The sequence below is a fragment of the Prunus mume genome, linkage group LG4 (genome assembly GCF_029339155.1).
Source record: "Prunus mume cultivar Tortuosa linkage group LG4, ASM2933915v1, whole genome shotgun sequence".
Taxonomy (NCBI): domain Eukaryota; kingdom Viridiplantae; phylum Streptophyta; class Magnoliopsida; order Rosales; family Rosaceae; genus Prunus; species Prunus mume.
In genome coordinates this window covers 13,231,133-13,253,822 of record NC_142701.1, presented here as the reverse complement: position 1 = coordinate 13,253,822, position 22,690 = coordinate 13,231,133, and the positions used below count along the sequence as shown (strand labels likewise).

Below are 22,690 nucleotides of genomic sequence, written 5' to 3'. Positions count from 1 at the left end.
ACACAGTACAACTCAACCTAAAACCCCTCAAATTGTCTACTGTTAAAAATAAAATAAAAATTAGTTTCATGCAAGTTCGAACCCTTCTCCAGGCCCCAAATTGTCTATTATTTTAAGGATAAGAAAATATTGATACCAATAGGACCTTAGGTATGGCACATGAAGAAAATTGAAAAATGGAACACCACATGAAGCATTGATTCATTAAATAAGAAAAGATTATGGGTTATATTCATTTGACAAAGGAAAACCCTGCTATACCTCTACTTCAGCCCTTACAACCAAGGAGTTAGATTCACATTTTCCTTTTACTTTTTTTGTTCTTTCTTTGTTCAGAAGTTGGTTTGCCAATTCATATGGTTCAGTTGGGGTTGCTGATATGCACCAACCTGTGCCCCAGGAGCAGCTGCTGCCACCCCAACACCGACGTTACCGCCCATAGCAGGACCCAAATGGTGTGGATTGGGAATTGCAGCAGGCTGAGGAGGGTGGTACAAACCTGGGAATTGCATGTGGGAAGATTGGGCCGCAGCTGCATTGAAGGAAGCATGAGCAGCGTGAGATGGCATATAAGCACCATGAGGTGATTGTGCAGGCACGTTGTAGTATGGAGTGGATTGCAGGCCTGGGTGCTCCCTTGGGTTCTGAATCCACATCTCTGATGTCTCAGCCTGCCAGGTCAAATGTTAAGAAAATAATTAAGAACAGATGTGTTGATGTGATCAATAATCAATACAAATGTGACATTATCAAACCCTCTCCGGCTCTCCCGTAAGGCATTGATGGAACATTAATTCCAACCCAGGTAATTATACTATTCAACAATTAAAATCAATTTATTTTAACGCAAATAGTTTATTGCACAGTACTCTAATTTTTGCATTCATTGTGTCCCTACAACAAATGTTTAATTTTACCTGTGGATTTGGGACATAAAGATTGCCATCTTTGTACTTGATTCTAGATGAATCTTCGAGCCCTGAGGCACCTCCAACTACACCGGGGCCATTGATTGCATACCCATTAGGATTAGTAAAATTCCCGTACCCTGTGGGACTTCCAGCAGGGACAGGCTTAAACGACTGAACTCCATACTTGAGGCCGTTCGCATTTAGGTGGGATCCACCTCCAGGCATCAGCAAGTAGCTGTTGCCATTAGACATGTGAGGATAGGCAGGGTTGCTGGAATAGCCAGGCACGGCCATTGGTGGAACATAAACTGGTGAGAGAAATTGGCGGTATGGCATAAGATTAGCATAATGTGAAACATGAACTTGTGGGTACATCTGTGCCACAGGGGGTGGTTGCTGTTGAACCATGGCAACTGTTGATGCAGCGATGCTGTTGACATTATGTGAACTCAATGCCTGTAATCATAGAAAATAGCATCTATCAAAGATGTGCTATGAGTTGTGGAGAAGAAAAAGGTAATATTCCCTTCACTATTGTTTCAAAAATGCCAGGAAAACAAATATTTCATTACAGGGTCCCCTACAAAACATGAATAGATTTTGCACACAAATGGGTATCAAGCAGCAGTTTTAGTGTGTCAAATGGAAAACAGGTGTTTTAAACAGGGTTCAGTGTGTAGGGCATGTATAGAAATGGTAGACCCTGTCCCTGAGCTTTCATCAATATCACAAAGGTATCAAGCAGCAATTGTAATGCGTCCAAAGGCGTGTCTAAAATGTGTAGCAGTAACTGTAGTACATATCACAATAAAGTAACCACTTAAACCTACCTCCTGTGGAGATGGCAGACCCTGTCCCCGTACACTTTCATCCATATGCGGTCTGTAATAAGGTATATTATAACTAGTCTGAGGATCAAACGCCTGCTTCAAACACAAAGTGTCAGAATGGACATTCACAAGATGTTGTAAAAAGAAGACAGTATTATGTTGAAAGAAAAGAAAAAGAAAAAGAGAATGTTATACTACACTTATACTTCTTTCAAACTAAGGCCTTCTATCAGCAAGTTTTAGAAAACACCAAAAATCACACTTTAACACTCATCAGATCAGGAAAATTGGTTGGCAAGTAAAATTTGAAAGGTGACAATAAATTTATATATAAAAGGTGGCACTAGTATGAACAGTGTACTCACCGAAAAACCTTCTAACTCTGGTTGTTCTTGCTGCTGTGAATCTGAAGGTGCATAGGACGGACTGGTGTCTCGAACCAAACCAATATCTGCATAATTGTCCAAAGTTTGAGGACTTGAGGTGTCATTTTTCTCAGGCAATTGACGCTCAGGCACTGCACCTGATGCTGGAGAATCAGATCCAGAATTTCTAACTTGGTGATCCAACAAATCTACTGGCTTGATGCCAGAAGCCTCATCACTGCAGGACTGTGGAGCTGATAGTGACAAACTGCACAATAGAGGCATACATAAGCCGAAGGGAATTACCCAAAGATCTTACCACTCTTATTTTGCTTTCTTAAAACATGTTTTTCACTTCGCAAGTGAATAAAAAAAAGAAGAAAAAAAACACAAAATTTATAGATAGATAGCAATGTAAATACAGCTACACAGCAAGGAGATGGTAAATTAATAAATAAATAAATTCTTAAAATTACATCAGCACCCTCTTTATTGTAGCAGAATTGATTCAAAAACTTTACCGTCCATAGAGTTGGATACAGTTCAGAAAATGGATCTTAAGAATATTCATATTTTAGATTTATCAAAATTTGATGCTTGCTTACTACAATTAGAGATAACACCTACCTTCCTGCAGGTTCCCCGTTTGACTCCTCTGTACCTCCTGCTTGAAATCCATTAACCATATTCCCTGTTGAATCAAGCTCTGTCCCCAAGCTTCCAAATGTTAGCCGAAAACGATCACTGTCTGGAACCCTAATATTCTGTGCTATGACGACGTTAGAGTGATCATATATGTTTACTCGAGAAAGCTTATCTTGCAAATTAGCCGCTTCTGACTCTGAGACCTTGGAATTATCAGAAGGAGATGAAACAGATTTTGTTGGTGTTCCAATGACTCCAGGGCTATTAGAGCTGGGCTTTTGGCTTGACTTAGGTTTCCATTCCTTATTAGGCTGGGAAGCTGCATCCAGAAACATGATTAAAACTCTTTTTAGAATTTTAAGTTAGAAAAAAGTGAAGACAAATCTTCTCAAACAAAAATGCAAAATATGTTAAATGAAAAAATTGTTTGGGTAACCAGCAAAGTTTTCTTCAATGGTAAGTCAGTGGTTTACAGATACGACGGCACACAGAAAGTATGTGAGCATGTACCATTCTCATCCCACAAATGCAAATTCCACCTTATCTACAGTTGGTTTTTTATTTATGACAATTTTTATCTACTGTTGGTTGACTAGTGACAATGCATTGGCTGTCGACATCTTCCAGATTGTTTCAGCTTTGGCATAGAACAGGTTAATTTTCACACCTCCAAAAAAAATTAACCAAATAACTCTTATGTTTTCTGACAAGAACATAAATTTGTTTAACATATTTCTGCTATTAAAGTAATTGTGTGAAGACAGATTCATACTCAAAAGGAACTTCACTAATTTTTTTATCTCATTCTTAAAGAAAACATACCTTTCTGATGACCCACAGGTTGTTGATGCGGCCTGGCATTGTGCTGATTACTTAAGAATGGTCTGCTGACGGACATGCTAGGCATCACAGATTCAGAGGTTTGGCCGACTTGATCAGTTTTAGAGATGCCAGTGAAAGGTCGAAATGACTCCGTAGAACCCTCTTTTCCCAAAAGTGAACTTGAGAGAGAACTACTAGGTGCAGATGAATTGGAGTTTTCAGAAGATTGCCTCCGAACACCAACTTCCCGTTTAATAGCACCAACAGAAGCAGATGGTCTGGAATCTGGAGATGGCACATGAACAGGATCTGTGGAAGAAGAATACAACCCAACAACAGAATTGCTCGACACCACCGCTGCAGAGTGTGGTTGGGAATTGCTTGGCTTCACTGCTTGCACCCGCAGAGCTGCAGTTGGAAGAGTAACTCGCTTCTCCACCAATGTCTCTTTTCTTACAGTACCAGTTGCATTAGCATCACTGGTTCTAATTTGAGAATCAGTTTGCCCATTCGATACTTTAGATGAATTCTGTCTGCTGGATGGCTTTTGACTACTTGAACTTCCTGTTGGGCTGACAGCAGACCGAAACAATCATCATAAATCAACATTAATTACACGGCTAAAACAAACACATATTTTTCAAAACTATTAAAAAATTAAACGCGGGAAAGATTCTTGTTTAAACAACTGAAGTACTAAATACAAACTAACCGCTGAAACTTAAGGCCTTCTCAGTTTTCCCTGGCTTGCTACTTTGCGTAATAAATACCCATATTTACTGATGTCATTTTATCCCGCAATAAGAAGAAATAATAATACCCCTCCTTACTTCCGTGGGTCATTTTACACCCCAGCAAGAAGAAGAGAAAAAAAAAACCACCATAAACGGCCAAGCTTCATCAGGTGAGAAGATTTCATTACTTCGAATGCTACCAGTTCTCCTTTTCTTGATATCTCAGTTTCTATTTCTCAATGTGTGACAATACACCCAACAGACCTCTATATCAAACAAAACTCTAACTGCTGCTACTGTTTTTTAAAATACAACAAGATGATGGTAATTATTCATCCCAAAGACTAAAATATAGGTATACATATAATAGACACACAAGGTAACAAGCATAGCAAAACATACCCCTTTCCAGAAATATTTGACAATTGCTCATTGGTGGATGTTGTACATTGTGGTGAATCAGGCTTGGTTTCTCTATTGATATTTCGGTTAACTCTGTTGTCTCTCACAACACGAAACTCTCTGCTGATTCCTGTACCTAGTAAGATTATATCATCACTAAGTAATTCAAAGGAACATTACAGAGGAAAGAAACATAGCCAGCAACACTGCAAGAAAATTCTTCAGATATACATCAAGCAAAAAGTTTTCGAAATGAAATCAACACAGTAAACATGGCTATATAAAGTTACCATTAGTAGTATCAGCAGCTGTTTTGGAATTGTTTTCAAAAACAGGGAGCCTGTGCTTTTAAGGAAGCACATAAGCGTGTGTGTGTTAAATTCTTGCCCAGGTGCTTTTTAATTATATCCAGGAGATTCTGTTCAAAAGCTACTGATGCTTTTGGTTTTTTATTAGACACTTACCCTCACCTTTATAATACACCAAAACAATCAACATGCATTCCTGATTGCTCGGTTCATTTGGTAATGTTTAATTCCACAACACTTCTATCACAAAATTTACAAAACTATAGAATTTACCAAATACTCAACCAGTGCTTCTGCTTAATTTAAGTAGCTTTTATATGATATTAACAAAACACTTGTTCACTGGATTTATACTAAAGCTTCTTAAGAATCCTTTTAAAAGCCACAGAACCCCAAAAGAAGCCCTTGAATTACAAGTCGACAAAACAGGGACCAGGTTGACAGTAAAAAGGTGACTTGGCCTTGTCCTCGACCTGAAACCAGAATTAGTTCTAGCTTCACTCTCTAACTTCCTAACTTCCGTACAAAACACCTTTTCCTGCAAGAACTGCTTGGGATACAGCAAGGCTTATCAGAATCAACAGTTCAGGCTCCTCATTACCCTCCATAGCTGACATCTCAGCATTCATCCCATTTGTAACTGGATTCCATATTGAGAGAAATTGCAAGAAGGGATGGTCAATAAAGCACCCACCACAGTAGCCAATCCCCATTGCCTCCTGCTTGCTATTACAAAATAATAATGCTTGTTGTTTTTGGAAGGAATATGGAATTAACTTCTTATTCAGTAATGTCGAAGGTACCACTGTAATTGGTACCATGAACCACGCCATTTCATCTTCTCACAGAGCAGCATAGTCCCATCTGTCACTCTTCACAAACACTACTTTCTCCAGCTTTGAAAGATTCAACTGACCAGCTGCCCTAACGTATCGGGAATCTTTTGTATGCTCTCTGTTCAAGGCGTGACCAACTACCATCGCATAAGACACAGCAAATTTGTTATCCATTTCTATAGTATTGTACCTAGTTTTCCTCGTCACATCTCTGATTATGTTTCTCTGAGATTGTTGAAATGTATTACGCTCTCCAGCCAGAATTGCATTCATTAATTTCACAGCATTGAAGTTTCTGCGCATCATTACCTCTTGGAAATATAATATAGTATCTATTACCTATCTAATATCACTACTTCCAGATACTAGGCTCTTTTATTCAAGTCTTTTCCAGTTTCGAATCATTCACTTGAAGCTCTCTAATCCTTATCTCTGCTTCTCTCAAACTTTCCATCAACTCCTAAGCCGCCATTCTTAAAACTACATTTATCAGAAAACTTCGCAATCCATTTATTTCAGTAATCTTACTAGATACTCTCAACGATTCTTGATCCACTTGCAACATGAAAACCTTATGCTGCGCTTCATAGTCACTGTATAGTTCGTGGTTCCCCAATCCCTTAAGATTTGGGAATATAAGAAGCATAAAACCTAGCAAAATAGACCCTGAACTTCCTAAATCTAGATACAGATTTCCTTTCAGCCAAGTAAAGGGCCACTTGTTTTACATTAGTTAAATCACACAATGTTCCAATACATAGCCCAGCAATCCATCATGCATCCATATTCTTCAATACTTAATCTTTTATGGGAAATATAGAAAAAACTTATTCATAGCTTAATTAAATTTACATTAAAGGTGAAAAGGTGTTGCACTAAACAAAAACAACCAAATAGAGCACATTAGCAACTCAAGAAACCAATACAACAAAATTCCACAAAGCAGTAACTAACTTCCCAGAAGAAAAAAAAAACAATGTTTCTTGATGAACAATGAGGCATAAGAATGCACACATTTTTTTAAATGTAATGAACCCAGTTGACACCAGATAACAAACGCGATAAAGTATTGGTCAAAGCCATTTCAAGAATTTATCTTTCTTTACCAACTAGGTGCATGAACTCAAAGAGCAGGGTTGAACAAAGCAACCAATTAAAAAATATTAGTCAAAAAGAATATAGCAGGAGAAATATAAACAAAATTGTAAATAAATTCAGACATAAATGAATTACCAGTTACACCACTACGAGCATAACCTCCTCTTCTAACATTACGATCAGAAGATGTATTTGATTTCAGTCCTTGACCTGCACTCTCAAAATGTCTTCTTGGCTCCACAGAAACCGTGTGCCCCATACTCTGAAGCTACAAATACACTAAAGGAGTAAACTTTTGCTTTACAATAAGTTCCCCTTGCAAGAATTTAAAATGATTTAACATTAAAAAAGTTACAATAATGTTAATTGCAAATAAGAACTTAGTGAGTCCTACAACTTTATGACTCTCTCCAAATAATTATACACATGAGAAATCATAAAACGATAACTTTTGCAAAATGTGATTATTCAAAAGCATTTACAATTTAGCTAAAATTCAAGTGAAGTCCACTAACAAGCTCAGTTAGGAGCACCAAGAAGTTTCTTGAAGAATTGAAACACACTATGTTGAATTACTCCAGAGTTCATTAATTGATTACCAAGGCTCATCATATCACAATAGATTAATTGGTTGCATTTTTATGGTGAGCCATTGATTCCACAAAACATAAATGCCTTGATAAGAGCATATGCTAGTTACTGAATTTCTGGAGATCATTTTGCCAAGAAGACTGAATTTAATAAGTCAAACAAAAACCAGTAGATTAGCGGTACAGTAGTGTGTCTCTGTCACCATTGACTGATGACTTGTATTATTCAGGAACCCAAAACCCCAAAAGTATAAAACCACCCATGCATGTCTCGGTAGTCTAAAAAGCTCATTACACCCTTATTTTGAAAAGACTTAAGATCTTCATACAGAACAAGAAACTACTGTCCAGTTGTTCACATGCATGATGTTAAGATATAATGTCACGTAAAGCCAAAGGTGGGAAAAGAATGATCCACAAAGAAAATAAACGATAATTCAAAGCCAAACCAAAACTTACATTAGAGGATACCTCCTTCCTTTTATCTCTTTTTCTCTTCACCAAATGAAATGGGTCTGGATAAAAAAACAAGTGAGAATAATCATAGTAAGAAAACTGTATTAATATATAGTACAAGAAAACTGCACTAATATATAGTACAAGAAAACTGCACTAATATATAGTACAAGAAAACTGCAAGCAAAAAAGGTATAACACAATCAACAATGAAAATTTGTGTTGACAGGTTCTAAGAAAATAAAGCAAAACTAATATAATTTCCAATACAGTCTCAAAAGTGTAATGCAAGCATATAAATATGTACATATATGAAAATAAAGCTAAAGAGAAACTTTTAATGGGAGGACATTCTCAAAAAGCAACATTAGAAGCCACCAAAAATCAAAGTCTTAGTTGACCTATCTATGGGTTTCAGCAAAGCAAAGTACCAACTCCGTGAGAAAATAATCACAACTGAAAGAGATACTAGTATAATGAAGGAATAAACGCCTAGGAGATTGAAAACCACTACTTCTTTCCAAAAAGTTATTAGTTTACCACTCCCAGTCACTAAAATTCAGCCTGAAAACTAAACAGTTCAATGATTAGGCTCATGAAACTGAGCTCAAGATGAAATTTTTAGACTGGCATAACCTCAATAACACAAACATTAGTTCTGCATTCCACAAAACAACTCACAAACTAAATACTTAACTAAAATAGCCCAAACCGTTGACAAATTAAACTCGGTAGAAAGCAAAATAAAAGCCTCAGTGAGCACCACAGTAACCTCTCAATAAAGAAAATACCAACCTCAAAAATAACAAAAACAAACAAAACCCAATACCCAAAACATGGCAAAAAAGCCACCGCACAAAGCCACGGAGCTACAAAACTATGCATCACAGAGTCAAAGGCAGATACCTTGGTTCAGCAATTTCTGGGTGGTTTCATTAGGATCCATGTCGGTTTCTTTGAGAGCCCAATAAATATCAATATCGGAGTGGTTACGCACTATTTCTTTGATGGATTGAATGGTTTTTCTCACTCCCGCAGAGATTATCTGAGTCCCACCTTCGATTCGCGAACCAGAGACCATCTCTAAACTCTACTTCGTCCCAAATTAAAATTCAAAAAAAGGGAAAAATAGAAAAACCCAAATATTATATGATAAATATAAGTTATATAATGCAATATATATAGGACGGAATCAAAACCCTAATGTAGCAGAGGGCGGGAGAGAGAAGCCAGAGCTAGGGTTTTGTGAGCATCCGATGGGAAAAGGGAGAGAGTGAAAGAGAGGGTTTTGAAAACGTTTTACCACTCAAAGACTCCAAAGGGGCAAAATCCTGAAATTTTGAGAATTGAAGGAGTTGCCCTTGATGTTTAGGTTAAATTACGGGACAGCCGACTGTACGGCTTGGAATTTAAACCCCAATTTTTCTTCTAAGTTCTCCCACTATGCTAGTGGCTGGGTCGTGGTGTTAACTAATTTAAAATTTTGCATTAATTAATTCTCTATTATTGTTAGAATAAATTACAAATTTGGTATGTATAATTTTAGGCATTGTCTCTGTAGTTTTAAATTTGCACATTGTATTTAGCAGTCGGTAAAAAAAGTCTGAATCGTCCAATAGGTTACACCAAAAAGTATAACTTTTTGGCAACAGAGTTAGTTGAGCAGAGCAATATGCTCGTAACTCTTGCACACGAGATCTTATATTCGATTTTCCTTTCACCCAATATCTCTTGTATCTATATAGTTATTTAACAATTACTTATGCCACACTCTCATATTTCAGGCTAGGCCTGTTTGGAAGTGCTTTTAAAAGGTTAAGTGCTTCTAATAACGTTTGACGAACAAATAAGGAAGTGCTTATGGATCATATAAGCACTTTTCAAATAAGCAGTTGAGAATAACCTCAAGTGTTTTTGGCTTTTTCAAATAGCGCTTGGATTTCTTAATTCTATTATAATAAAAACGTTATTCCTAGCGCTTATAGAAACGTTTAGTTTTGGATTAACTTCAGGGATATATTGACACACAAGCTTTATTATTACATATGCACATGGGTGGCACCACAGTGGAAAAGTAGGCCAACCACTCCCCCTCCACCTCCGCCTCCCCTCTCCCCTCCCCCCTAAAAAAAAGTGTATCTAGGTTTGATTCACCTAAGAGACAATCTTAGAGTACTTTCCACCCATTTGTAATGGCAAAAGGCAAGGGGAGGCAAGGGGAGTTACTATTCACGTGAATATTGAATGCCCTATGATGCATTCTAACCCACTATGATGATAACCTAATGGCAACCACTATTCACATGAGATATGAAGAGATGAATTTGTATGAAGTTTTCAATTTTTTTTAATATTTAAATTGGCCACTAATGTCAACTTACATAGGCAGCAACCCAGACAAGTCTTGTCTTTGGGTGTGCCTAGGCTTGGTAGGGCCCAGCTCATGCCAAGGCTAGATGGCACTGCTGGGATGGGTTTTGGGAGACCAGGAGGCCTTTTGCCTGAGCAAGCCCTTTCATTAGAAGTGCTCTTTAAGGCAACCCAATATAATACTCCCCCTCCCTTCCATATTGAATGAACCAAAAAAAAAAGAAGCTTTATTATTACATACAATGATGAGAGTTATGTATCTTTTTTAACAAAAATATTTTAAGGTACATTTAAATTTATGAGAGTTAGAATTAGAATAAATAAATTGAGGTCCATGCAACGAATCGAATTTATGAACCAATTTGGAAGTAAAACAATGTGTGATTATTACTATGTAATAGTCTTATTTTCTTTTTTTTCAAATTATTTTATTCAATACGTTTAAGGTGATAAGGAGATATTCAGTATTTTATATAAGAATGAGTAAAGTTATGTTTATTTGCAAAAATATATTGTTATTGTAATCAATGAGTTTTCTTTTTATCGCATAATAACTTAATTTCCAATGTTGTGAAGAAGAAAAAAATTATGGCATTTTGGTGTTTCTAGCATTACGCCGTATTTTATTAACTATAGAACCACTACAAAAGAAAAAAATGCATAGAAAATTTTCTTTTGGACCTCATGCTAAATCCATACACAACACCAAATTCGCCCAATTCACTTAGAAGTAAGGATAAGGGATTTTGAAGTGATGAGAATTTAAAGTGATGAGATTTTTAAAGTGAGAAAATGAGATTTTAAAGTGCGGAACTACAAAGTGATGGGATTAGTAAAATGGCAAATTATTTTGTTGGTGGGATTTGTTTTGGTGTTTGCTACATTACTTTTATGTCATTCAGAAAACAAGAATCTGGACATATGAATGTTTCTGTACTTTTTGGACAATCATTTGATTCTACACAAAATCATGTAATCCTTTAACACAGCTATAGATTTTTTTTTATTTTTTTGTAAAAGTCAAAATTATATTTCATATTGGTTCTCATTTCTCATTGAATCATGACTTATTTTTAACAAAATACTAACTAGAATAAGAAAAACTTCTCAATGTAACAGTCCGTGACCAAATAACATGAAAACCCATTTTCTTGGAGCAGTTTTTAGTGGCATAGGTTATGCATGGATGCATCTAAACATTGTCACATTGTATTATTAATTCTAAAATATAAACCAATCTCACCCATAGATTTGTTTTAGTAAAACCATATGGTAGTATTACGATGACACATCGAATGGAATTTTTTCTACAACTAATGAATAATTGAATAAAAAGACCATTATACCCATGACCTATTGTTATAATGCTTGCAATATTATTGAGCAACACATAAAAATTAGCAATATCTTTTGAGCGAAAATAGGTGAGTATTAGTTCCAATCTCAATTTAATTAGGCTGGTATTTGGCAAGTAATACTTGTACACCATCGTATGTTAGGTATAGGGGTGGGCATCTCATCCGAATTATCCGCGTACCGACCGTACCGTACCGACAGTTTGGTTTGGTTTTGTTAAATAATTATTTTTCATTTTAATTATTCCGATTCGATCCGTACCTAAATGTTTGGTTTGGTTAATGGAAACAAAATTCATAACCTGACGGAAACCCGTACCGATCCGATATTCATACTTATTTTATTATTTAAATACAAAACAATAAACCAAAGGTAAATACAATTAGCATTTTGTATCACTCATTTATCAATATTGTATCACTTATTTCTCACCATTGTATCACTTCTTTATCACCATTTTATCACTGCTTTACCACCACTGTATCACCTCTTTATCACCATTGTATCACTTACCCGGGTAATGTAGCAATTTTTGGTCGGATAAGAATTTATGAACTTCCTATGTTTTCCAGTTTCGACATTTGTCCCATTTTTTATATGTAACTTTCCAACTATTGATCCAAATTGTATGTTATTTATATGGTTGGATTTAGCATGAAAAACTAAAGAACCCAGCGCTGAACAAATGTCAAAATCATTTATATAAATGTAGAGAATTCGATAAAAAGAACACTCAAAGGTTCAAACAACAAACACAAGTGGCTCCTAGTACATCTTGAGTACATATTGAATGATATAGTGACTAAGTTATTTGATTTCATACTTGGATGAATTAGACTATTGGATTTTTACATTTTACAAGGATAATTTGGTGTATTTGTTTAAGAACTTATGTTATGTGAAAGTATTATAAATTGTATTTTTATTAGTATGTTTTTATTACGGTACTACCGGCCTACCGGCTAATCCGAACCGAATATTATGTTAACTGATCTGAAGTCTACCGAAGTCTTTGATTTGGTTAACGGAAGAGAAAATGGTATACCGAAGTCTTTGGTTTGGTTAACGAAAGAGCCTTCTACCGTTCCGAACCGATCCGTGCCCATGCCTAGTTAGGTGGCTTGCATATATTTTGTTGAATTAAACTTTAATTTCTCAGAAAATACTGGTTAAAAGAAATTATTTAAACAATGTGTTGCTGTTTTTAAAATTATAAAATATTTGCGGACTTAGAATTTAGAAAATATTGTTGTTTTCTCTAAAGAACAAACAAAGATGCTTTAAAAACAAGGCTGATTGCTGATCCAATTCCTGATTAGATATTGGTTTATTTTATTTTTGGAAAGGCAGTCTAATTAATGCATGCAAAACTCAAAGCATGTAGGTCTTTTGACCCTTTAAAGCACCACAATGAAACCACCTCTTTAGACAAATTTTAGGGAGGAATGATAAAAATGCAACTCCAACCACGCTTATCTACTTAAAATAGGAAAACAGGAAGACTTATTATAATTTAATGCTGCTTTATTTAATGAGTATTTCAAATCTTTATTTAATGCTAACCATTTTTTATTTTATTTTTTAATAAAGATGGACCAATCCAAATTATGGAGTATGGTTGGAGTTGATCTCCTAAAATAGCTATATTCTTAGCCAAATTTTAACTAAGAAATAGATAGCGTCATTGTGGATGCTCTAAAACAACTCTATTTCCTAACTGGAAAACAAAACTTATTATAATTAGGAGCCCCTTTGGGAATATCATATCTACTAACGCCATTAGGATCACTTTGTTCTAGTGCCGAGAGATTTAGCTACTTTGCCATCTTTCTGGTTTCTTCTTCATTGTTTCGTAAACAACATGAAGAATATGCTTGTTAGACTCTTGATACTCTACATTGCTTCATCTCAGTTGATTGGTTTGGTGTATATCCAAAGAATATTCGATGTTCTCAAGTATGGTGCCGTTGGAGACGGAAAAACTGATGATTCCAAGGTAATTACCTCTCGTAACAAATGTGTCTAGTTCTTTCGAGTAATGTTCTCCTAACAAACATTTTTATAATATCATATTAACTCAAAATTTTCTTTTGCAGTAAGTGTGGGAAGCTTGGGAGCAAATGGGGCGCTTGAGGAAGTGAACAATGTGTACGTGAAAGATTGTAGTTTCAGTGGGACTACAAATGGAGCTAGAATCAAGACATGGCAGGGCGGGTCGGGATATGCTAGGAACATAACCTTTGAGAAGATCACACTCGATGCAGCTAAAAATCCTATCATCATTGACCAGTTTTATTGTGACCGTGATCACAACTGCAAAAATCCTTTGTCTCGTTTGATGCCTGCGAGCCATCTTCCGCCTGTGCCGGCACTACGGCTACACAGGGGACAAACCAACTACTTCTCTGCCAGCTACGCCTTTGCCCGCTACGCCTCTGCCATCTCCACCTTTGCTCGTTACAGCTCTGATTTTGCCACCTCCGCCAGCTCTGCCCTTGCCAGATACGGCTCCAGCGCATCTCTGCCTCTACCTTTGCCATCTCCGTCCCTACCGGCTAAGCCTACACAATCTCGGCCCTTGCCGGCTAGGCTTCTCTCCATCTCTCGCCTCTCTCTGCGCCTCTACCTCCACCAGCTTCGCCTATGCGGGCAACTAGGCCTCCACCAACTCTGCCTTTGCCAACTAGGCCTCTGCCAGCTCCTCCTACGCCGTTGACACCCCTAGCTCCGCCCCTACCATTTCCTCCTCCACCAGCTCTGCCAGCAACACCACAAATGTCCTTCACAGGGGAACCAGGAGTGGCAGATACGTACTTCACACCTGGAGCTACTAAACTACATAAGAAACACTATATTTGGTATCAATTAGCGATCGTGTATGTGTTACAGAAACTACTGTTTGAGATATTTAGGGTAAACGAATCACTTTCACTGGTTGTAAATATATATTTTTTTTATGTGTACAGTTTTTTATGAAGACAACTCCCTCCTCCGTACAGTTTTTTTCGGAAATCGATCGTAAAATCTTGTGATAAATTAATATAGAAAATTGAATCAAAGGATACTTCCAGAAGGATCTAAACATTTGACACAAGTAACAAATTCTCTTCATTATATCATTCATTGCTCACGCCTTCAAATTCAAATAAATTCTTCACACCAAAAAATAATTCAGAAAAATTCTCAGCACTAGAATTTAGTCACGGTGGAGACGTGCTATGAAAGATACTAGAATTTCAATCGTACTACTAGTTCAATTCGCTTTCCCTTGGTTTAAATCAACAGGACGAGAAGGTAATCGAGACAGGCAGCGTAGACTCACCAGAATCTTGACAGTGAAACAGACGGTGAGGACGACGTCGGAGTTGGAAGAGAATCGAGATACATCTTTCAAATGGCCATCGCTTTCTGTGCTTGGATCCAGATGCACGAGATCGGGACACGTGGTGGAGTGGAGGTAGCCAGAGGAGGAAGTGGACCTCCCACTGCTCTCTCTCTCTCTCTAATTTCTAATGGCGCTCCGCCACTGCTCGCATGGTACCACAGCCAGAGCCCCCGCCATTTCTTTCAGGCTATTTCTCTTCCTTTTCCGTTTCTTCTCTCCGCCTTGGTTTGGGTCCATGGCAGCAACGAAATTCGAAATTTCTGACTGGAGGGGAAATCAAGAAAGAAAAGAATGAATGAATTTATATGAACAGACGGACAGCTGTTGCTGTGTGATTGGTCTATTGCTAGACCAGGGTCGTCACATCTCGCGCGTTTTTGTTATTGCCAGAATTTTCGAGGGACTTTGAGATGGGATTCGGGTTATGTGGAATTTGAAATTCCCATATGGTCAGAGAGTAACATGTTTGGCAAATTTTAAAACAGAATTTGAGAAATTCCAAGGAACTTTAAAGACTACCATGGTTTTGTCGCATGGAGTTTTCTCCGGAAAGGTTTTAACAAGGTCACAGTTTACATGTCGACGCAATGTTGTTATCCTTCCTATTGAATGAAAGATGTAAACATGTCGACGCAATGTTGTTATCCTTCCTATTGAATGAAAGAAATCCATCGCTGGGGAGGCAAAAGTCCAAGGACTAAAATGAGTGTTCGGCCTTTCTGTTTGCACTAATGTTTATTTATTTATTTGGCCTAAAATCAATTTATTTATCTACATTTTTATGGAAGTATAAACCCATCAATTTATGATGCTTAGAGGGTGTTAAAGGAAGAAACTTCATTTTGCATTTAGGAGGGGGAAGTGAAAGACAACTCTTCAAGAAAGCCACACACTAACTTCAAGCAAATGTAATAGCCTGTTGATAGGAGCACAAAACATGAAAACTTTTTACCAACCAAGATCATTACATTTCAGATTAAGAAACTGAGAGCAGTTTACATTTTGAGTAAACTGAAAAGTATATGTCCATTATAGATCAAATTTCATTCTTGTAAACATTTCACATTATCCCCATTTTATGCACCCATTTACCAAATTCCCATGAAACGAACAACATTATCCACCCGAAATTGAAAAAAGAAATTCCAGAATTCACAGAGATATATTTAACCTAAGTTAATAACTGGGGCACAGTCGATAAATGAAAGCTTTGTTGAGGAGATTGAGCCTAAGAACATACAGTTGTTTAATGTAATTTTCAAGAGGAAATGCAATTTCCATGAGCCACCACCATCTGAAAGATGTGCTAACTTCCAAGTCATAAGTACTGCTCTTGAATCCTTGCCCTATTCTCTTCCCACCACAATCTCGCATGCATTTCGCCAAACTTTTCCCGGCTGCAAAGCAAAGGACACAGAAAATAAGTTTCATATTCAAGCCAATTTGACCAGTGCAAAAGATAAATTGGTATACTTGAAAAGCCTCACTTCATTGTGGAATTAAGGTCCAGCTTTGCAAGTCAAACAAAAAAATAACAGTAAAAGAACAGGAAGGCTTTGGTTTGCATGTGATACCATCCATAGGGAAATAGTGTCACAATCCACACTTCACCGGAATGTAAAAAAGAAAACTACCAAATGTACTGACCCGGTCTCTGTTCTCACTATTTCAGACAGCAGTGGAGAACAAAACAATCACTAATGCCACAAGCAAGGCAGTACAAAATAAAACTTAGCAATAATCAACTCAAAACTTAACTATTCACAATATAGAAACCTAGTTACCTGAATCGGACACGTCTAAGCTCCCTAGTGCCACCTGGCAATGCTCTTATAGTGATGTACACTCCTGGTTCGTCCTGTTCAACCCACTCAGTCTCCGTATCACTAGCGTTGCTAACTGAAAGCTCTCCTGAGCGATCTACCTCTGAACTAGTCCTTACAGAACCATCTATTGATGATGATTCATTCACCCCACTGATACTGGAAAGTTTAGGTGTTGAAGCTAGACCACTGGTGTCACAGTAAGGACGGGATTGCATTGGATGGTGGTCAAGTGAATCGGATGAAGAGTACCCCATTCCCATTGGTCTGTGGAAGTTCCGTGGCAAGCGCTCTTTGCTCAGTGGGGGAGTCGCAGGACTGTCCCTAGCAGATTCAACCTTTGAGCTCTGGAAGAGGGGGAAGAAAAAAATTACTTTTAAACATTAGAAATGTACATCATCAACGCTAGAATGTGATTCCAATCATACAAAATTGATCACCAAAGTTGATGTTGTTAAGATAGCAAAGTAATTCATGAATCAAAGTAACTTAGTGAGAAGGAAAGGGATGGAGGTAGCCAACATATTATAACTGAATTGATCTGAAATACAACAGATAACAAAATGTTCCATATTACAACCTTGGCTGGTGATAAAAAGTGTCTCAACCTCATGCCCAAATTACAACAGATGTTCTCTGGTTGATCCTTCTAGAATCAATAATGAATACTTGATAAATAAAATTTATTTGACCTTTACTTACCTTAGGTTACCAACAAGAAGAAAATATTTGCATAATTACATTGGGGATGAGCTCACCTCGTCTTCAGATCTAGGTGGAGTTGGAAGTGGGACTGCTTGGTGATTGAACCTTTGGACATTGTACAGTTCCATGACCTTGTCATAATTTTCTGCCCACCACCTTTGAGCTTGCCATTTGTTAAACATTTCACGACTGATCAAATTTACAAGACAGTGATTAGTAGATTTAGAATATTCACAACATGATCAACGAGTAGGCAATATATCACAGGGTGAATAAGAGTTCACTCAAGCAAACAAAACTTTGGGATAAGCACCAAATCCTGTTGATTATGACTGCGGAACAAGACTGATAAATATGTCAACATATAATTAGATGACACTGATTCAAGACTGGGACTGTTCTTTTGCTGATTTAGAACTCTTACTTGTGACCTAACAAACAGTTAATAGTATATCTGTACAGGACATAAGTTCACATAATGTGGAGCTACTGTACGTCTGTATTTCTTTAAAAAGGCGAGATATTCATATTGAGTTGCTTTTAACCACTTTGTAATCACCTAGCAAAACTTAATGGAAATGAAACAAAACTATAGAGACGCCTCCCCCATATTTAAGACCCATACGAAGTGTGTTACAATTGTAAAGTCTCATCACTGAAGTCTTTCTCTCCTTGACACCACATCCAACACTCGAGTTAGCACGGATTGATCCCATAGAATGGATTAATATACACTGGTATTAGGTTTGGCATGATGTTAAGTCATTGAATACTGGTAGATGAGTAAAGCTACCCATGAAAGGAGAGAGTACCACCAGATAAGTATCAATAGGTGGGCTAATGATGAGCACGTCAGGTCTTGGGAATATGGTAGAATGTTAAGATCCTAAAAACAAAATAAAACTCTTTGACAGCTCAAGTCTTTGAAGAGTATCAGCTGGTTCTTATTCTAGGGCCACCTACCACACAAATGAGTGTGAGAAATGACAGTTCACAAGCAACTTACCTGCTACAATCCCACACTCTCATTATATTGTTAAAAGTCCAACTACAAAGGACAATGTGACGATAGACCAACCCCAATCAACATTCCCATACTAGAAACAAGTAGTCACATTCAAAGAATCAGAAGCTATACTTCCAGATCAAGAACAAACAGAAAAAGATCAAAACACAAAGGACAAAAAGATACAGTGGTTCAAACGGCAGCACCATAGCAAAAGCATGTGGTCACACTCCACCAAAATCAGAATCTTCACCATCATATCAACTCCAAACAAGAGAAAGTACCTGAACCGAATACGCTTGAGATCATTTCCTCCTTGGGGCAAAGAAACAAAAGTGATGATCACACCGGGCTCCACTTGTGCCACCCATTCTTTAGGCTCATCTTCCTCCATTAAAACAATAGACTCCGTCCGTCCACTCACTGACGCGGGCGTCCCTTCCCCGCTGGATAGGGCTTTAAGTCTACTGTCCATCTCCTTCCCCCATAGCCTGGGTGTCGAATTCGAGCTCCCCATTGTTCTCCGGTACGAGTAGTGGAACCTCGCGGACTCCGAGTTGGCATCGGATTCAGCATAGTTCCGGTTCCGGTTGTCATTGCAGGACCGTGAACATGGCTTGCAGTTTTTGTAGGCTCCTGAGGCCTTCAGTGCCATGTCCTTGATCTGAAAAAAGATTTATAGTTCTTAGAAAATGCAGGAAAAATAAAATCTGGGTCTTATTTATTCCATTGTTTTGTTCACAAAACTGTGAAGTTTCAGCTGAATTAAATCTTTTACACTCCCACTGTTTTATTTACAAAGATTGAGAACAGAACAGAAACCTTACTCTCTGTTTGGTTCCTGAGAAAATGAAGGGAGAATTAGAGAAAAAAACAGGTTCTGAGTCTTTCTTACCTCATCACCCAAATGTCAATTAGGCTCAACAAAGCAATATTGAACTCCTTTTTTTTTGTTCTCTCAACATTTTCTGTGAAACCAAACAGAAGTTTAAAAACTTATGAGTTACAAGATTACCTGAGCAGTGAGAGCTTTGATGGCTTGCTTGGTTCTAGGAGTCCCAGCCACGGCATCGTCTTCGTCTTGTTGGCGGTGGAGAGATCCATTGTTGAGCTGCTTGGAGCAGGGTATACAAGTAAGCATCTCCGATTCCCAATCGAAAAATAAATAAATAGAACAATAATTTGGATCAGATAGCCTCTGCCAAGTGCCAAGCTAGCCCCACTGAACAATCACAGCCAAACCCAATAAGCACCAAACTGAAGATCTCGTTCTTCAGTGAATTCAATCCCACAGAACCTCCACATGGAAAAATGGCAATAGCTTATGGGCTCTGGTTGGTACACTGAACAGAGTGAGAGAGAGAGAGAGAGAGAGAGATGAGGAGGTGACCGTTAATGAAGGAAAGAGGCCAGGGAAGGGTGTGTGTGATAGCGACGATTTGCAAGGGTGTGTTTTCTTTTGGATCCGAATGACTTGTAAAGTTTATATCTATTAGTATTACCTACAAAACAAAACCCCATTCCCTTTCATTTTGGTTCTTTTCGTTAAAACTAAGGCAAAAAGTCATTTTCATCTATGCATCACTTTAGTCCCCCTAGTTTTAATTTTCTAGATTTTATCTATATAATTTTAAATTTGAGCAATTTAAGAACGCTTTAAAAAATTTCTTAAAATCCTTCTAATTTTGTTGTTATGTCAAATCTCATGCTAAAAACGAAACATAATTGGATTGAATTTGACCGAATTTGTACCATGTTTCTAGATTACTCGAACTTAAAAATTTATAATAAAATTGAAACTATGATGTCCAAAATGGTAAAATTGGCAAACTATGATTTATTGCTATAAAACAAATATTAAATTTTTATAAATAAATTTAAAAAAAATAAGAAGAAAAAAAAGAGAATGAGTATCTGTCACTCTCTTTCTTTCTGTTTGCTTGATACTGGGAAGGCAAATTGCAAAACTGGTGGTGAGGGCTTAAGCAGCAATAATAACAATAATATAAAAAATAATAACAATAATAGAATGAAAATTATTATTATTATTATTATTATAGTAATTAATGTGGCCTGGCTGGCCGTGTGGGTGTGGGCGTGGGCCATTGTGTGTGTCTGCGTCATGCGTGCGCCCCCAGCGCCACCCTAAACGAGCGAAAAAGGTGGAAACCAGACGCTAGCGCTCTGACCCTCTCTCTCACATGCCCTTGTCCACGAGTTTTATCACTTTTGCTACATTTCCTACTCATCTGTTTTTGGGACACTGTTTATATATATATATATATACACGTCCATTGAGGATCTTTGTATAGAGGAAAATTGAGAATATGAGTAAGTATTTTTTTGTCATAAGAATAGGAGTAAGGATGAGATTGATAAAGAGAATGAAAGGGGAGGATAAGAGTAATGAGTAATAAAAGTGAAAATAAAATCTTGAAAGGGAAAAAAATTTGAAATAGATTTCTATTTTTATTTTTTGTTTTTACTTTTGTTACTCCTCCCTCCCATCATCTCCTCTCATTTTCCCTCTCAATCTGATCTCCACTCTCATTCTCACTCATATTCTCCCTTCTTTTTCCTCTATACTATAGCACAAAAAATAAAAATTATAAACTAAAATTAAAATAGTTATCAAACGGGCCCTAATTTAATGCTCTTTAGAACCTATTGATAGAAGGAGACATTATTATTAGACGTTTTCAATTCTTGGTGTATGTGAGGTTTGTATGCAACTTACGTGAGAGCATTCATTTGAAAAGTTAATGCTCGTGAGCTATATAACTCGCAAATATCTAGCAATTATGACAAGAATAAATTTAGTCATGACATGAGATGGGATGACATGGAATGTTTTGCAACAGTGGATTGATTTGTAAAGAAACAATTACTCATTTAGAGCGTGTAATTTGTAAAGGTATTGTATGGGTGGGTGTGGTGCGGTTTGGGTTGGGTTCGGGCCAAACCGCTAAACACATAGTTGGTTTTAAGTTTATTGACATTAAAGCTATAATCGAGTTTTCTCAACAACAAAAAACCATAATCAAGCACACCATTGTTCGATTAGTTTGTCATTTTGCTAACAGTTAGATGACTAAACAATTTTCAATTTACACATATGATCTTTAAATAGGGCATCAAAACACACAGTAGGATGTCAAAAGTGATATTGTTTAGTACATAGAGATCAATTCTTTTCTTGCCAACAAAAATTGGTGTCTTCTTGAAAAAAGCAGGCGATCAAAAGGAAGTGCTTAACGACCAAAGTTCAACGAAAGCAAATTTGATTCTGTGTTTGGTCAATAGTGAGCACGCTTGTAGAAAAGCAGTACGGATAGAAAATCCATGCTATAATTTTGCAAGATTCAGTCTCACAACTCGCAAATTACAACCACAATGTCACGTGAGCCTAACACTTTCTTAATCAACAAGTTTATATTAATTTATTTAGAGAAAGAAAAGAAAAGAAAAGGTTCAAGTTTACCTTAATCACATGTTGGGAGGAGCCCATTGGTCCTGTCTAACTGTCTTAACGCTTAAGCTAATTTAGAAAATTTTATAAAAAGCCTAAGCTAATTTAATACTTCTCTATTAAGGTGAATATATGACGTAACATTAAAAAGAAAAATTCAGACAAAAAAAGCTTGCTCGAGCCTCATATGGTGGAGAAAATTTTGGATAGAAGCTTTCTAATCACGTGACAAGATGAGTGACGTGTACTGTCTAGTTTACATTAGTTGCATTACATGTTTTATCGTAATTTAGATTTTGTAACATGTGTTATGTTTCTATGTCACTCATCCCGACATACGTGGTGTACATAAACAAAAATCATTCATGGTCTTCATTAATTAGGCCACATGCAGGATGAAGCAATGCTGGGAAGTTATGATGTTGTGTAGGAGCCCCCCCAAAACGACATGCATGTTCCCTTGTTGCCCTTTTAATGATTCACATCTCAATTATGTGTGCTCACAATATCATGCATGCTCTCATAACTTTAACCTTCAACAAGTATAACTGAAGGACAAATTTCCGACATGCATACCAT

The 22,690-nt window shown here is 37.1% G+C and overlaps 2 protein-coding genes across 7 annotated transcripts; both read right to left on the bottom strand.

Annotated features, from left to right (window-relative positions):
* Positions 1–169: 169 nt before the first annotated feature.
* LOC103327652 (dentin sialophosphoprotein, putative (DUF1296)) lies at positions 170–9,345 on the bottom strand. 6 transcript variants are annotated; one of them, XM_089050268.1, is made up of 10 exons: positions 8,904–9,345; positions 8,001–8,056; positions 7,087–7,219; positions 4,710–4,845; positions 3,574–4,145; positions 2,734–3,070; positions 2,107–2,374; positions 1,742–1,837; positions 918–1,367; positions 170–671 (listed from the first exon to the last, which is right to left on the bottom strand). In XM_089050268.1, the coding sequence occupies exons 1-10, from the start codon at positions 9,076–9,078 to the stop codon at positions 333–335; spliced, it is 2,562 nt and encodes an 853-aa protein (XP_088906394.1). In that variant the 5' UTR covers positions 9,079–9,345; the 3' UTR covers positions 170–332. The 6 variants fall into 6 exon arrangements, with proteins under 6 accessions (XP_088906394.1, XP_008228217.2, XP_088906395.1 ...); XM_008229995.3 differs by having other exon boundaries at positions 1,742–1,834; XM_089050269.1 differs by having other exon boundaries at positions 4,710–4,839.
* Positions 9,346–16,084: 6,739 nt separating this feature from the next.
* LOC103327654 (protein Brevis radix-like 2) lies at positions 16,085–20,202 on the bottom strand. Its single transcript, XM_008230000.2, has 5 exons — positions 19,658–20,202; positions 18,927–19,306; positions 17,690–17,825; positions 16,893–17,278; positions 16,085–16,505 (listed from the first exon to the last, which is right to left on the bottom strand). Exons 1-5 carry the CDS (start codon positions 19,781–19,783, stop codon positions 16,427–16,429), a joined length of 1,107 nt encoding a protein of 368 aa, XP_008228222.1. The 5' UTR covers positions 19,784–20,202; the 3' UTR covers positions 16,085–16,426.
* Positions 20,203–22,690: the final 2,488 nt, after the last annotated feature.

Excerpts from the sequence above, each read along its gene's own strand:
- LOC103327652 (XM_089050268.1), bottom strand. The coding sequence starts at position 9,078 with ATGGTCTCTGGTTCGCGAATCGAAGGTGGGACTCAGATAATCTCTGCG. Across the intron at positions 7,220-8,000 it reads GGAAGGAGGTATCCTCTAAT|CTTCAGAGTATGGGGCACAC; the intron begins GTAAGTTTTGGT and ends GTGTATTTGTAG. Across the intron at positions 1,368-1,741 it reads GTCTGCCATCTCCACAGGAG|GCATTGAGTTCACATAATGT; the intron begins GTAGGTTTAAGT and ends CTATGATTACAG.
- LOC103327654 (XM_008230000.2), bottom strand. The coding sequence starts at position 19,783 with ATGCTTACTTGTATACCCTGCTCCAAGCAGCTCAACAATGGATCTCTC. Across the intron at positions 19,307-19,657 it reads TCAAAGCTCTCACTGCTCAG|ATCAAGGACATGGCACTGAA; the intron begins GTAATCTTGTAA and ends ATCTTTTTTCAG. Across the intron at positions 17,826-18,926 it reads CTCAAGCGTATTCGGTTCAG|TCGTGAAATGTTTAACAAAT; the intron begins GTACTTTCTCTT and ends AAATTTGATCAG.